This window comes from Mustela nigripes, chromosome 1 (genome assembly GCF_022355385.1).
Source record: "Mustela nigripes isolate SB6536 chromosome 1, MUSNIG.SB6536, whole genome shotgun sequence".
NCBI classification, from domain to species: domain Eukaryota; kingdom Metazoa; phylum Chordata; class Mammalia; order Carnivora; family Mustelidae; genus Mustela; species Mustela nigripes.
The window spans coordinates 130150942-130168401 of NC_081557.1; the positions used below are offsets into that span (position 1 = coordinate 130150942).

At 42.6% G+C, this 17460-nt stretch overlaps 1 protein-coding gene across 3 annotated transcripts in view; it reads left to right on the top strand.

Annotated features, from left to right (window-relative positions):
* Nucleotides 1–17460, top strand: part of FHIP1A (FHF complex subunit HOOK interacting protein 1A) — a 228014-nt gene that overhangs the window by 171607 nt on the left and 38947 nt on the right. For all 3 annotated transcript variants that reach the window (XM_059373742.1, XM_059373760.1, XM_059373751.1), the window contains one exon: nt 1227–1313. In XM_059373742.1, the coding sequence (XP_059229725.1) occupies nt 1227–1313 (87 nt within the window). The remainder of the gene's footprint in view (nt 1–1226; nt 1314–17460) is intronic.

A 17460-nucleotide genomic window follows, 5' to 3' on the forward strand; every position in this document is an offset into this window, starting at 1 on the left:
GTTTTTCAATAAAAATCAGATTTTATATATAGTTAAGGATATAGTGGTTTTTCATAAAAAATGTTTTATTTCTATACAAATACATATTACCTTCATATTGGATTTATTAAGAAATCAAATTTTCTTTATGTTGATTGTAAGGTGAAAAATGTTAGTTATAATCTGTTTATCTACCAAATAAAGAAATAGCTTCTGGAAGAAAATGCAAGTAAATTACTTTAGTTCCTATCTCATTTTTATTGCTAAGTCAAAGGAAGTTTTATTTATATAAGATAAATGGATTATATCTTAAGGTTTTTTTCCCCCTTTAATATTACAGTCTATCAACATTTCTTGCAGAAGTGTGTGGAAATAAAAAAGATGAAACTATTAGTTCCTTTCCTAATGTACACACAGAGAGAGATTATCAGTAATTTAAAGATCTAGCTTTACTTCCCTAGAAATTGCTTTTCACTTTATTGTTTGATTTTATTATTATTTTTTTTAAGAAAGAGAAGTAAAGCTAACAGGCATGGTTAAAGGCAGAGAAATGACATATTTTATACTATATTTTGAAATCGAGGTCATATACTTCAAAGATTTTTTTTTATTTGTTTGGGGGTACTACTGAAAAGATTACTCACAAAAGATATTAGTAAAGACTTATCCATGCTAAATATATTTTAAAAATGAAATATAGGAAGTGTACTTTTGGTAATGTTTTCTCCTTTTGGAAAGATTCTTATTTTTTATCATAAGAATTTCTAAATGCCTTCCTATTCAATATAAATGATGGGTAGAAAATGCATCTTCAGCATAAATTCTTTTTGCCAGCATAATAAATGTATTGAATTATCCACTTTGACAGTTATACTTTTGTTTTTAAGTAGGCACAAGTTGATTGGGACATAGATGAAGTTATAGAGCAAAATGATACTTTACAATTCATTAATTTTAATTTATGTGTCCTTACACATATTCAGTCTATTTTTTATCTGCTTTTTTTTAAATTTGAAACTTAAAATTACCAATTTTAAAATTTGAAGTCCAAGCTGTTTATATTGGAATAAACCATCTGAAAAAATTATGTGGCAGTTTGAAGTCTGAATTATTTTTTAACCATGGAATAAACGGCCAGAATTTGAATTTCCTTTTTGAATTTAGGATGTTTACAGAAATGTATGATTTTAAGAAGACCTAACGATGAAACTCTTTGCCTTTTTCATGACTGCCTGTTTCTCTCTTAGGTGGCTCACCCCTTGATTCGCAATCAGCTTGTCAATTATATTTACAATGGATTCTTGGTACCGGTCTTGGCTCCTGCGCTCCACAAGGTCAGTGATTGGCTGAGGTGATCTTATCTGTTGATGGTACAGCTGACAGAAGCTGAGGATGGTGAACAGTGTAATTGACTCGATGGTGACTTTAGCCTGATTCTTCTCATTCCATTCATGTTCCTCAGCAATATGAAAGATAGATCTTAATGGTGGTGACAGCTGAAGTCTGTTGGGATCCGTTTGGTGCATAGAACACAGCATCGTGGAACGTTGAGGAAGACAGTCTACCTGAGGACTGGCAAATGACTCTGACTCTTGTGTTTATGTCAGTTCATGGATAGTAGCTTCTTGGAACCCTTTTTTGGGCTGTCCTCCTAGGCCAGGCCTGTCCTAGAGAGTACAGGGCTTACTGTGGTGGGGAAAGGGGCCAGGATAACACCGGCACCATGGATTTGCCATCTCCTTAATAGAACTTGATGTTTTTATAACAATTCTGTGACAGTAAAAATTAAAGTGAAGCAAGTTAAGGCCCCTGCAAAGGTTGGCTGTCTCATTAGCACCACTCTGGATTCCTTATGATGCTCTCATTTTGTATAATAAATCAACTGATAGCATTTCCGTTGTGAGCTGTCAGGAGACACCCATGGACCTAGAATTCTAATTATAAGTTTTTCTTCACTGAGTAAAGAGACACATAGAGTATTGAGTTCAGAGAATCTTTGTCCACATTTCTGCATATGGAAGTACTCTTTCCATGGGCTCTCATTTTACAGAATCAAAGAATGCTTTATTATGGCAACTTTGAAGCCATGGTAATGGGGCTTCAAGTTTAGAGCCACAGGTCCTGATAGAAGATGTTCGTCTTTTACCATTTACTGCCTTTTGCATGTAGTGGCAGTATTTTCCAAAACAGTGTTCCCGATCTGACAGTGTGCTTTTTGTTACTTCTAAGTTCAAGAGGTAATCTTGGATTGGCTTAAACATCAAAATATTGATGCTTCTAGATGATTTTAGTGGTTTATGGGCCTAGAGGGACTAAGTGTTCAAAATTAAATCTGTCTTGGAAAATAAAGGACATATCTTGTGAAAATGCAAACCTCGTGTTTGTTTTCAGGTTGTCCTTCTGTTGGTGTCTTGCCATTCCAGAGGTGCGGTGGATGTCTTATATGAAGGTCTCTAAGGCTCTGCATGGAGGAATTCTCCTCTGTGAAGGAATACCACATTGCTACTGAAATTCTTTGGGAGTCATTATCCATATACTCTCGCACACATTTAGACTTTCTTCCTCATTTAGTTCCATGCTTTCCTCATTGACCAGCTGATATAAAATAATTTCCCAAGTCATTATTGTAATAGTGATAATTATAATGATTATTTGTTCAGGATATTTTACATTACTATAATTATCATACCTTAATATTACAAATATTAATGATAACTCTTTATCCATAATTGAGGATGGACTCCACGTCAGAGACTCTTATGAGGATCAGATCAGACTGGTCCCTCTGTGATACTCCTTCACAGCACTAAGCACAGGTGGAATCAAATCATTAAATGTGCAATAACTTGTTTAATGGCTGTCTCCACAGTGGCTTGCCTGCTTCTTGTGGATAAGGTTCACACCTGCCTTGTTCGCTGGGCTATCTCCGGTGCCAAGGACAGAGCCTTGGACTTGGGACGCTAAATAAACAGCCCACAAGTGGCATGAGGTTTGTTAAAGTGGCAAGCAGAGTGCGGGCACGTGATGCTTTCCCAGGCAGTGGTTCACAGGGAATTTTCACAGTGGTTCACTTTATATATATTAACTAATATTGCTCTCTTATGCCTATAATTAAAATATGAGGTCTTTTAAGATCATGAAGTTAGGAATACATCCTTCTTGTGAAAAAAAAAATACAGTCATTGCTGGTTACATAGAATGCAAAGGGAATGTTGCTATATTAGACTTGAATTTCCAACCCCTAATTAAAATTCCCTAACTTTTATCCATTGCAGGCAATTCCTCCCAAGGCTACTTAGAGACTAGGGAGAATATTTCCTCCCTAATTTATTTTTCTCCTTACTTCCCAATTGGGGTGTGTGTGTGTGTGTGTGTGTTTTAATCATTTGGAATGAAAATTTTTGGGAAGGAGGCAGGGGAAGGGAGAGGGTGATCAGCCTCCCCTCTGGCTCTTGGCTCTCAGTGGTTGAAGAAGGAGCCTCCTGCGAGTGGCCAGACGGGGCCCCAAGGCAGATGAAGGAAGAAGTCCAGAACTGGGTGTTCCTGGGGGAGTTCCTAGTGAGACCACTCACCTCCTAGAGCCAGTGTCCTTTCCTCTGATAAGGGAAGGGGTAGCTGGATGTCTCAAGCCTACTACTGTAGGAGTTTCTGTCTAGATTTTTCATATTTTGTGCTCCATTTAGTATCCTAAATAAATTTCCATTGTATATGCTCTCAGCTCCCAATTCATGCGTGACATTTTAGTTACTGGCCATCTCATCCATGTAGGTGGTCTGCAGAGGTGAACTCCTTCTGTTTCCTAAATAATAGAAATAAATGCATTCTTAAACATATGCCTACATCACAATCAATTCTCATAAACCATATTTCCACAACATTTCCTACCCAGAGATGAAGTCATCATGAAGAGTTGTGGGTAATGAGAGGTGGGGTGTGGGCACTTGGCAAGTGAAGGCTGTCTCTCCCTCACCTCTCCCCAATGTCTGTGTGCACGATATAGCACTCTCTCTGTGAGTCCTTCTGCTATGTGCTTTCTCCGTCCAGTGCTGGGGTGTGACCAGTCATTCTTCTGTGTTAGTGCAAAGCTGTATTTGATTTTTTTCAAAGGGCTGCACGTTTTTTTTTGTAGTGCAGATATACTGGTCCATAGTCCTTTATCCACAATTCGGAAATTCGAAAAGCTTAGAAAACCCCTAATTTTTTCCTTTTTAATAATTGAAGTGGCAGTACAACCTAACCTTTGCTGAACTCATTTGGTGGCAAACCCTTACCTGAACTATCTTGAGGCTGTTTGGTTTTATTCCACTTGTGTTCAAAATTTGTATGTTTTGTGGAAGAAATAGTAATGTATTTCATTATAGAGTGTGGCCTTGGACCTGCTGGGTTAGTCAAATATGGCCAATGTACACATTACTTTTCTAAACTATGAAAAGTTTGAATTCCAAGATATGCATGGTCTCTGAGGTTTAGAATAAGGGATTGGAAGCCCGTTTGGACATTTAGGAAAAGATCAATTGTTGGAGATAGGTTTAAAACCATACTTTGTGAAAGTCACACTAGAAAAAATGATACCATGTTCCTATGGATCCTTTAGGAATTAGAGCCAGACATACATGTGGACGTCACGTTGTACAAACCTGGTTATTTATGACTTTTGTTAGCCCTTAGCCAGCAAGAGTGAGTTCTGTTGTCTCTGTATGTTTAATTTATTAAAGCTAAATTTTCAAGGCTGAATATTCATCGGGATGGTTGTATTAGTCTGGGTTCTCAGAGAAGCAGATGCCGACAGAGGATTAAATATGCAAGGATTTTATTAGGGGAAATGCTTGTGAGAGAGAAAATAGGGAGCAGGGAGAGTTGTTGGACTACAGTGCAAAAGTGACCCCAAGGAAAGAAGGGGAGAGGTTGGCTGGCGTGTCCTATTTAAAGTGCTCTGTACTCTGAGAAGATCCATCAGAGGCGGCCTGTGTCTTCTGGGGAGACAGCCTGTGGGATGTGTGGTGAGGATTTCAGAGTACAGTAGTAGGGGCCCGTGGTGGCTTTCACTCCCTGTAGCTGGAGGTCTAAGAGGTTGGTTTCTGTGTTTCCAAACTGTTGGCTGGTTTCCATGGCTTTCCTGATTGTAGTTGTGAAAACGATGGACCTGCATACTTGCTTCCTTGTGCACAGAATATTCAGAAGTTCAAATGGTCCCCGCATGCATGCGGTCTTTTTGGTCAGGATGAGCTTGTTGAAGGAGTTTAGTATGCCAGTCAAAATGAGCAGGCCACGGTCACGAACAAAACCAACATCTCGGGCTAAAACAACAAATGTCTGTTCACACTGCTTGTCCATCTTGGAGTATGGGCTGGACGGTTGCAGGTAGCTTTTCTCCATGTTCTCCTCACCCAGCGACCCAATGTGATAGAAACTTCACCATCTGGAAATGATATCTGTGGTCATGTCAGGGGCAGGGAGAACGAGGACCGGGAGGGACCCTAACCTGACTCCCAGGTGAGCAGTTTCCCTACAGAGAGAGGGGCACTGGGGATGAGAGGCTCAGGACCAATCTGCGGGTGACAAAATAAGGCAGCAGGTATGGCTGGTATTTGGGGAAATGTGGCGGTGAACCGAAAAATGGCAGAAAGGAAGGGGGTTCTGGAGAAGGGAGAGGGCTGAAGAAAACAGGGATACAAGGAACAAAGATCCTAAAGAGAAGGTATCATCCTACTCACTACCCTAAAACCCTTCCAGACTACCTGAAAGAGATGACTGCTTTTCTTTTTCCCATGTGCACCTGCTAGCTTTACTCTGGCCGGATCATTAAATGCACTTAAATGTTGTTGAAAAATATTGGGATTTTAAAGAATTGCTTTATTAACGAACCCAACACTTCTGACTCTCTGGGGATCTCTGTTCCCCTTTGATATCGTCCATTCTGCAGATTTTCTCCTGGTTCTCTAGTAGAGTCTGTGAGCAGCATGGACTTCACTTTCCCCCTTCCTTCCCTGAATATGGGGGTGCATGGGTCTCGGCCTTCCGCTGGTCAATCCTGAGATCAACTGTGCGCTCCACACAGGTGGCCCGAATATCCTCCACCACTGGAGGGATCTCTTGGCCAGAGGGAGCTGCCCCGCTCCTCAGATTTAGAGTATCAAAGCCAGACTCCTGGCTTTCAGCCCAGGTTAGCTAAGCCTCTCCTCTGCAGGTGATCTTTTTGAAGACCTTTTGAACGTGGTGATCGGGCTGTGTTGTAGAGCTAGAACTGGAAGTGAGGCAAGCTGGTTGGCCTTGTTACTAGCTCAGAAGAGTCTCTGTGCCCGTGTGTTGTTCAGGGCTCCTGGGCAGACAGGAGACACCTCAGGGCCTACCCTGGCCCCAGCTTGGTAAGAAAGAGGGGACTAGCAAGGCTTCTGGAGGGAAAGGGCGTAGGAATAACACTGGGGGCTCAGTCGTATTATTTTGGTCAAATAAGTGTCTTGCGAACTAGTATGTTCTCTGTTTGGTGGATTCCTTGGCTCTGTTTTTGGAGGCTGTTAGGAAATTAGGGCAGAAGTTTGAGGCTGTGTGTAGTTGTTGGAGGCGTGGACGTTGAAGGGGGAGTGTGCTGAAGGGAGGGAGGGAGGCAGGGTAAAGAAGAATGACACACCTGCCCTTCCCACATGCAGCTCTCAGGCATTCGCACGGGTCCCTGTGACCTCAAAGAAAGCCTGTATCTTTCTTTGGTTTTTATGAAGAGCAGGCGGCTGTTTTCACTCAGCAAGGTATTCTATACAAGTGTGCTTGGAAAAACAGAAGCCAAAAATCTGTAAGAAAACCTGGATTTTCCCACAGTCTCTTGGGTGCTGAAGCCATGCTTGAACAATATACACAGGTGGAATAATTCCAGCCGTTTCCTTTAAGGCATGTGCGCCGGCGTCACCGTGGAGCCCATTTGTTTTACAATCTTGTCTTCTAAACACACACATACATATTCATGATCTGTATCCCGTGAGCTCAATAACTCATGGCTTATTGACTTAGGTTGATGGATGGAAGTTTTTTTGGGGACTGCAGAAGATGGAGATTTTGAGAGGCTGGGAACAGCCATACCTGTGCGTCACCCATGTGCTCTTAGTGTGTCTGTGGGTTGGCTGGGCTGGGACCCATGGAGAGCCCAGCGGGGGGCTCTCACTAGCTGGGGATGTTTTTGACTTTTATGCCCAGTGAAACTTGCGACTGAAGGTTTTAAGAGCAATTAAACACTGGCTTCAAGTGATCACTACTGATACATATTAATGAGTTGTAATTGGGTGCTGAGGTGACAGGAAGCATGTGCTGACTTCTTAGGTCCTACTGTTCTTGGTCTCCAGGGCAGAGTGGGCAGAGCAGCCTGTCACGTCGGTGTCCCTTCACTCCATGTCTCCTATCCACCCTTCTTCACGTACCTCTAGTCCAGGAGAAAGTGGGGATGGGGTTCTGGAGTGGCCAGAGCGCAGAGACCAGCTCCTGCCAGCTATTTTGGCTGAGTTCCTGTTGCGTCTCTGGAGGCCCAGCATGGCACACTACTGTAGTCCTTGTCACTTCCTGATGAAAAACACCGTGAAATTTTGTGTCTGGTCCCAGTAATGCTGCAAAGCATCACTGAGCAGGGCATTCCTTTCAGTGGGAAATTGGCAAAAAGAAGGAATCAAAAGCATGGAATAAGGATGCCCTTTTGGCCCTGGAATTTGGGGATCTTATTTTTCGAATGTAGTGGTTCTTTGCTAAATCATTGACAGTTTTCCTTGAGTCACGGAGCTCCGAACTGGGCTCCAGCTCTGGGGTGGGCCATATGAAAAGCTGTCATGGAATAATATCTTGGGCTCTCCATTTCATACTTCTACTTATGCATTTCAGTAATTTGCTTTTTATTTATTTATTAAAAAATTTTTTTTAAAAAAATTTATCAGAGAGAGAGAAAGAGCATATGCACAAGCAGGGGGAGTAGCAGGCTGAGGGAAGAGAAGCTGGTTCCCTGTGGAGCAGGGAGCCCGATATGGGACACAATCCCAGGACCCTGGGATCATGACCTGAGTCAGAGGCAAACACTTAACCGACTGAGCCACTCAGGTGTCCCAGTAACCTGTTTTTTAAAAGTCATTCTCTACATTATTGACCCAAGTGTCCAATCACTAAAGGCTCTGGATGTACTATCCTGCCTACTCCTCCCAGCACCACCCCCCCTTTTTTCCTGCTAGCTGCTTATTCCTCTTCCTCTTCCATCATCTTCAGTGATGTTGAGCTATACTTGTTCATATGGAACTTTGTTTCTTACCACGCCTAGAGTCACCCAGGCATTGAAAATGATTCCATCCTCTACCATGCTGGAAGCCTACCTGTGCGCCCAACTGGACCACAGAGTGCCAGTCTGGTGTGAAGTGAAGGGGTCTCAGGGATACCCTAGAGAAATGAGGTCCCTCCTTCTAGAAGCTGCTGCTCTTGTCTCACAGCCTGAGGCAGGCTCCAGTGGTGCCAGATGGGGAGGCAGGTGTTCCGTTCGGGGCCAGTTGGCAGCTGGGGAGGCTGCGATGCTTGAGCTCAGCAGGAGAGCTTGATGCACCTGCTGCCATCTCCAGCTTCTAATATAGCCTCGTGCTCCCTGCCTGATGCCAGAGATCCAGGTGTGACAGAGGAGCTAGGATGGCAGTGGCAGTGGCCTGCACATTCGTTCTGTTTCCTCAGTCACCCCGGATTGAAATAGGAGAGTACCACGCAAGTGGAGAGGCCAGATGTAGGGATCGTTGTGGTCCGTCAGTGGTGGCAGGTGAGTGAGGTAATTAAAAGGCCCGTCCTGTTAAGGCCTGTCCTGTTGTGGGCCTGCAGCTGTGTGACACACAGCAGCAGTAGTGTCCTGGAATTTGGGCTGAAGAAATCCTATCCAGCAGGCCAGCTTCAGACAGCTTCAATTAGTAATTGCTCTATGCATTGAGAGGCAGCCATTAAATAGACCTGGAAGATTTTAGTGGCACTTATAACAGGCTTTGACTTGGAAATCTTTGATTTATTCATTGAAAACTGAAGGTGTGTGCCATCTAATATATTCAATTAATACACTGTATCTGATTAACACACTTTGGGGAAACAGTCTAATTTAACATTTCAAAAAAATGGGTCTTGAGGCCAGAGAGACTTTAGTTTGAGTTCTGGATCTTTGTTCCTTAACTAGCAATGAGATTGTGGCAAGTACCTTCATCTCTATGTATTACATATGGATAAAACAGTACCTGCCTTAGTGGGCCGTTGGGAAGAATCAGTGAGGCACTGCATTTAAAGTGCCTTTTGTCTTCTGCACTTAGTACTACATGCACATCACGCATTAATTCCACCAGCTGGGTCTCTGAAATGAGACAGCCTTCATGTGACACTGTGTTACTGGACAGGGAATCTGTCCTGGGCTTATTGTTCCTTCACCCATTTTCATCTCATTTCACAGACAGCCAAACTTTTAGATTTACTCTTTCCTTCTTTCTCTAGAATGTGATGTCAACTCAGTTGTACATAGAATTCTTTGCCTGCTTATTCTGAGTCTCGGTGCTAGAGATTCCCGAGTGTAAATGTGCAAAGACAATCACCTAGGAACTTCTTACTCTCAAAGTCCTGAGTTGCAGGATCTGATTCAATAGGTAGGGCTGACACTTCTCCTGTTAGCCAGCAACCAGGAGCTGCATGGACCACGCTGGCTGATGGTACTGATCTCAGCCCTTCCGCTGGCACGTTGGCTTCTTAGACTCTTTCACTGGATGAGGATTATGAAGACATGGGTTCCTGTTTTATGTGCCACCTCGAGGGGCTTACCCTGTTTAAGGTAAACCCCATGCTGGCAGCCTGCCAAGACTGTAAGATCAGATGAGGAGGTAGAGAGCAGAGCTTTGGGCAGCGGTGAAACTTTCCCAAACGAGCTAGGCATTCAAAAGGGGATACTGTCTTCTGCCTCCCTCTGGAGCTGTTTTAGCCGCCAAAGCAGATAGCACAAGTCAAAATACTTCCTCATTTACAGACTTAGTAGTCGTAGCATCTAAGGTGAGTAGTGAAAGGACATTATTGAGTTCTGGCGTGTGGATTCTAAGAATGGCTGCCTGCTCCCTAGTATGTGCAGTGTTCCATTGTGAGAAATACCTCCCATTGTTCAGGGTGTTGGACAAGTACCATTATGTATACTGTGAAACCAACTCTGTTCTCCTGTGTAATACTGTGAAGATATGTGTACAGTGATATCAGCACCACAAAAATATCTTTCAAATGGTAATGTGGTCAGCTTGGCAGTGGGAAAACGGGCCATATACTGGTGTCATGAATATTACAGTATAATGATACATCATATATGTGTAATACATATCATTACATATGTATTGTAAGATGTATGTACATATTACATATGTATATACATATGATATGTATCACACACACACATATATAATATGCATGTAATATAATAATGCATCATCATTGTACTGCTGACTGGGCTCCCCCCACCATGCCCTGGTGCTGTGGGCACAAGGGGAAGTGAGTGCTCCCTATATAACTAGCAGAGATGGGGTTGGCAGATTTTCTTCGTTTCACTGTAACCATTATTACTGTTTTTCACTTCCCATATTTCTGGTTATTAAGTGGAAAGTTGATGCACTCAGGCATTTTAGATCCATTTACAAATAGACTTTTCCCCTCATCAATATATAGAAGAGCCAAAGAGAGTAGATTGTTTATCCCAGAGGCATCCCTTGTGGATCAGCTGTGGAACATAATGAAATGTCGAGTATTTGTTGTGGAAAGCCTCTGAGAACATAGGAATAGATTATAATAGAAGCTATTGGAATGTTCACTTTTCTTTTTTTCTAAAGATAATCTTATAATTAATATCTGAGGTCTAGTGCTAAGTTTCCAGCCTGTGGAACCACTGTCTTTGAACAGTTTGTAGACATGAGGCTCCAGGTAAGCCATATGGTACGCCGAGGCCTAGGCATACAGTGAAGTGAATTTAGGCCCAAATCTTCCATCTTGTTTTGCATGTTTGCGGTGCAAAGAGTGACCTGGCCTTGGGATCCATGGCCCAAAGCCAGTTTCTTGGTGTCCTGGGGGTGTCCCTGTCTTTATAATGCTGTGTCTTTAAAATAATATGCCAAAACCCCAAACCAAACAGGAACACTGGCCGGAGTACACAGACATAAAACAGGGAACAAAGAGGAAGGCACATCTATTCATTGACATAAACCTAGACGTAGTGGTATCTAGGGACTGAGTTCTTTATGAGGGAATTAATTAATTAATTAATTAATCTTCCTTATCCTTTTTTTTTATCATGTTCAGTTAGGCAGCATTTAGTACATCATTAGTTTTTGATGTAGTGCTCAATGATTCATTAGTTGCAGATAATACCCAGTGCTCATCACAACACGTACACTCCTTAATACCCGTCATCTGGTTACCTTGGCCCCCACCCCTCTCCCTCTGTAACCCTTAGTTTGTTTCCCAGAGTCAGTAGTCTCTCATGGTTTGTCTCCCTCTATGATTTCCCCTTCTTTAGTTTTCCCTCCCTTCCCCTATGGTCTTCTGTGCTATTCCTTATGTTCCACATCTGAGTGAAACCATATGATAATTGATTCTGCCTGCTTGACTTATTTCACTCAACGCTATCTCCTCCAGTCCCATCCATGTTGGTACAAAAGTTGGGTATCCATCCTTTCTGATGGCTGAGTAATACTCCATTGTATATATGGATCATATCTTCTTTATCCATTTGTCTGTTGAAGGACATCTTGACTCCTTCCACAGTTTGGCGATTGTGAATACTATGAGCACACAGAATTTTGAGCCTACTGTGGCTCACGCTGAAAAGTTAAGAGGTTTTCTGCTCTGTGAGCACCCTTCTGAACCTGCTGCCGAGCTCTGCTCAGTGACTCCCAGGCTGGCCTTTTGCCTTTAGTAAGGCTAAATACACGAAGGATTTAACATGGTGTGAACTTCAGAGTTAGGCTGCCAGGGTCAATGCCCCAGCCCTGCCACCTGCCAGCTCTGTGCCCTTGGGCAGCACTTTGACTTCTCTGAGCCGGTTTCCTCTTTTGTAACATGTGGATGACATAATAGGGCTTCTCTTTACAGGACCTGTGAGGGTTCGATGAGTTGATATTTTACAGTGTTGCTTGGAGAGTTAGTGCTTGGTGTATGTTAATTCTGTTGCTGCTTTTTTAGTTCTTACTAGGTACTTGTTGGAGAATCATAGTTTTAGATCACCAGGTAGCTCTTTCATTACTCCGTAATTTATAAAATTTGGCATATTTCCAGGAGGGAATAGGCAGGGAACCATAGGCATCAAAGTAGTAGAAGAAATAACTCCAAGGCTAGACTGGGCTCTGCCAAGTGAATCTTCTGAATCTTTGAATCTTTTCCCAAGCTAACCTGAACTTCCTCACATCTCCCTCTCCAGAGACTGACAAGTCCAGCTATCTTGGACCACGTACTGTATGTCAAGTAGGAACTAGATTTCCACTTAATCGCCTATGCTTATGCCTTTCCTCTCCTTGAAATGCCTTTTCCTTCCATCTATTTTATCTGATTATTTCTCATCCTCCAGGGTCCTGACCACATGGCACTTCCTTCCGGAAGTCTTCCTGATCTAGCCAGTTGTAGGCAGTCACTCTTCACATCTTTAGAATTTCATTGCTATCACTCACGTGGCACTTAAAGGTTGCATTGTAAGATCATTGTGGGTTTACTCTCCTACTAGGTGACAAACGTCGTGAGAGTAGAGACCATCTATTTATTTATATGTTCATTTATCATACAAATAGTATAGCAGCATATCTACCACACGGCCTAGTCCATATAGGTATTTTCCTATTTTCTGAGTAAGTGAATGTGTGAACATAGATATGGTGACTAGGTAGTGATGTGCGTGTGAAGCAAATGGTAGGGAGAGAGAGGAAAAAGGTAAGGAGAGATCAAGTAGTAGGAGCTGTTGGGGGTCTCATCAGGTTGGTGGACTGATGTTTGGCTGACAGCTGGCACTTGGGTGGCATGGAGTGGGAAAAGACTGAGGTGCTTGAGGGAAGGCATGTTTAGGGTTGGGCAGACATGGCTTTTGCTGAAAGTGAGATACCTATTATTTTTGGCACATGTCCCCAATGGGAATGAGCAGATTTGAGACAGATACTGCTGAAACAATATAAAGGAAGATATAGAATTTTCTAGAAAGAAGCAGAAGGAAAAGGAATTAAAACATATTACTCAAGAATCAGTGATGGCTCTAAGAGTCATATTTAAAATGTGCTCTCCACATCCAGAATTGACATTGTCCAAAATGAGAGATTGAGAGATATCTATCAAGTTAAAAATAATTAGCAATGTATCATTTTCATGGTTATTTATCAAGACGTTCAGCTCTCTGGATAACCATGTGTGATATTTATATTTGTGATAATGTACTTTAATAGAACTAATAGATTTATCTGTACAGTTTTTTTTCTTTGAAGATAGCATTCTGTCTGTCAGAATTTATGAAGTTTATAACTTTGAAATGTGTTAGATTTCAGTTTTATAGAGGAGCTCTATGTGGCGCAAAGATGAGGAACTCCTTTGTTTCCATGTTCTTATCCCTGATGGAGGTGTCAGCCCAATGCTCGGCACCTGGTAGGTATTCTAGAAATGCTTATCAGTAAAGGAATTAGTAATTGTTTAAGCAAATTTCACAGACTGGATGGATTTTGTGAAGCATATCCTTTGTGAAGTTCTTCCCAAATGTAAATGGAGGGATTGAATTGGAGATAGGAACACAGTATGTTATATATGCCCACAGAATATTAGTATTAGACATAATCCCAGAGATTGTCTAGTCCCAACTCCTCCTTTTTCTGATAAAAACATTGAAGAACAATGTTTTGTTCAGGCTCACACAGCTGATTACTGGCCAAGCTTGGACCAAACCCAGAACTGCAGGTCTAGAGGCTTTAGTATTGTCATCTCTTTCTGTTTTCCCTGTTGGAAGTAAATCTTAGTTCCATGATCCCTTCCTTGGCATAAATTAACTCATGAGTTCCCGGTGCAGAATTTAGAAAAAATTCTCTTATGCTTTTGTTAATTGCAAACTAGATTTCTTTGAGAGCAAATCCCCTTTCTCTCAAGGCTCCTATGTAATCAGGGGCTGTTTAGGTACACCCATATTAATTTTTGATGTCCTGCTTGAGTTTCTCCTCTTGGTAAGTCTGCTCTAAAAGGAGAGCTTGCACCATCTAGTGGATCCATGAAGAGGCTCCTGGGTTTAATTTTTTGGTGGCCCTCCTTTAAAAGGAAGAAAGGAACAGTATTTTTAGTTAATCTGCAGATTCTCCCCTACAACCCTTAATTCATATCCCGAGAGTGAGGTTAGCAGCCCAGCATGCTGTTAGATCACTGTGTACCTCCCAGTGCTGAAAGCAGGGCAGGGTGTTGACCGTGCTGCTGCTTCCCTTTATGAATGGCGGAAGGAGTGTTAGGAAGCGGGTATACTATCAACCTGTTTTTTCCAACCAGTACTTGGATTCTCCTTATCATTCATTCAAAACATTGACTCTTCTATAATGGGTCTTCCCATAATAGTTGGGAATTAATCAAGCCCTGCTTTTATTCTTGGGATATTCTCGAGTACTCATTTGGACAATTAACTAATTTAGTAATGGGCAGTATTCTGCTGTCCAGTTGGATAAGTGAAGTTTTTGGAAGCTTTCACATTATTCCTTTGTTTCCTCTAATAGAAGTTTTGTTCGTTTCTCAAGCTCTGCACAATACTTACCCTGTGTGGCAGGTGGCAGAAGATGGCATTGCTCAAGCAGGATAATTTGATGACTGTGTAACACAGGGTGGGGGTCTCAACACTGACTTGCCATGTGACCTGAAGCACTCCCTTACCTCCTGGGCCTGAGTTTGCTTTGGAAGGAATGTGATTGTCAGCCTTATAGGTACAGAGTACTGCTCAGCAAAAAAACCCAAGGTTTTGTTTGTTTGTTTGGTTTTGGTTGGTTGTTTTTGTTTCGTTCTGTTTTGACTTTTGTTACTCCATCAGCTGAAATATCTTAGATGGCATCTTAGCACCTGCATAGTTGTAGGGTCCTTGGGACAAGGATCCTCACCCTGGTGCACATCAGAATCAACAGGGAGGCCTGGTCCCATCCCTGGAGATTCTGGTTTACTTGGGCCCAGATGGCGTGTAAACATGGGTATTTTTTAAAAACTCCCTGGGTGATTCTAACATAGATTCAGGGTTAAGAACAACTGTGATTTGATGTCCTTGAAAATGTGTTTGAATCATTGGATTCCAAATCAAGGTGAACGTTGGAGGTCTGTATTTGAAAACCATTGTTTTCCTTGGCGCCAGAAGTTTTACTGTATTGGGATTGTCTTGAGGTAGTCACTGCATTTAAAAGACTCCATTTTGCAACCCCAGCTGGTGCTGGTGGAGTCCATTTTGGTGTATGACCAAGGTCGGAGGAATGGTACTTTCTGGGATAGCCAGGAGCAGCGAGGGCCAGAAGTTAATGCTTTTGTGAGTGGCAGTTGAATGTATTATTATAATTGTCCTAATCTTAGGTGTTGATTCTATATTGTTGGCAGGTGTCCAGTGACAGTAGGAAAGTTGGTGTTTCACATTACATCTTTTTTTTTTTCCTCTTAAGAGCATTTTTCTCCTTTCTTGTTGGCTCAACAATCAATTTCAGCTCTTTCGATGGTTCCCAGGAGGAAGGTGCTCAGTGAGCTCTTCAGAGAAGCTGTTTTCTGGAGTGAAGTCCTGACCTGTGACTGGGATCAGCTGGCTTCTGAGAAACATCACTGAATGAGTTGGAGGAGGGGTAGAGTGGTCAAAGGGCCGGGGTGGGTATAAATCCTCCAAAAGACCATAACTCAACTCTTGTAATGGGAGGTAGTGTCTTTGACCTTAATCAGCCCACATAGTTGATACAACTATTTGCAATTTCAATTTTAATGCAATTCAATTTCAATACAATTTTCAAAGTATTTTCACTCAGTTTTTAGAGGACAGGGGATAAGAATGCCAAGGGAGCATTAGACTTCTTATCTTGGCTTTTCCTGAAAATAGTACAAAGAACATGATGTTTGGCAGCAGGCAGACCTGGTCTCTGGGGAATCTGATCTCTGCCACTTACTGTGTACTTTGGGGGCAAGTTTATGAACCTCATGTTTCTTATCTGTGAAATGAGGACCCTGACCCCTACTTTGCAAGGCCAGATTGAATTATCCCAGATAATGTATATGAGGAACGATAATGAATGGCATAGAGCTGGGACTTTATAAATGGTAGCTATTTCTGGAGCTGCTATTAATAATAGTAATAATGAATGATAATTTACAAATCAACAGTGTTTTTCCTCCTTTGGACATGGCGCCTAAGATATAAGTAACTCATGGCCTGTGTACCCAGTTGTCCTTGGAGGGGGCTGAGACTCAGTCAGTTGGGGAGGGATGTTGACAGAGGCTCCAGCTGGGAAATGCGTTCTTGGAATTTTCAACCTCACCTAATCAACGTGTTATCATTTAGTCTCATCACACATTAATCCCTTTAAAATATAGCTGCTCCCTGGAAGAGTTAATTCCACTGAGCATTCATCTTGTGTATAGCTTGCTTGTTTACCTCAGAGAAGATAGAATATAGATCTTTATTTAAACATTGTGGATGCAGTGCCTGGGCGGCTCAGTCGGTTGAGTGTCTGTCTTCGGCTCAGGTCATGAGCCCAGGGTCCTGGGATCGAGCCCTGTGTGGGACACCGTGCTCAGCAGGGAGCCTGCTTCTCCCTCCACCACCCACATGCTCACTCTCTCTCTCAAGAAAATAAATAAGATACGGGACGCCTGGGTGGCTCAGTTGGTTAAGCAGCTGCCTTCGGCTCAGGTCATGATCCCAGCGTCCTGGGATCCAGTCCCACATTGGGCTCCTTGCTTGGCAGGGAGCCTGCTTCTCCCTCTGACTCTGCTTGCCTCTTTGTCTGCCTGTGCTTGCTCTGGCTCTCTCCCTCTGACAAATAGATAAAAATCTTTGAAAAAAAAAAAAAAAGATCTTAAGAAAACAACAACAACGTGGAAAAGGGTTAGGAGGGAAGAAGGGATGGTGTGCATTTGTGGGGATTACTTGAGTGTAAGTCACACCTGGTGCTGTGGGGCGGTGTGGCCTTGGGACGCACTCTGCATTGGCCGGACCCTCTGGGGGCTGAGGAGAGGAGATGCCAGGATGGGGTTGGAGGGGGGGTTGTATCTCATGTTGCTGAGGGCCCAAAACACAGCAGCCATCAATGTTGAGTTGCTGTCCCAAGTTCCCTATTAGGACGGCCTGTGTGATTCCTATGTTTGTTTTGGGAACAATGTTGTCATTTGCCATAGGTTGGCCATGTCTGGAGTGACAGTGCCATTTCACCTAAGCACTGGCCTTGGAGTCTAAAGCATTTACAGGAATCAGTGGAAACTGCACTTGCATAGCTAAGGTTATACAGTCTCAGAAAAGTC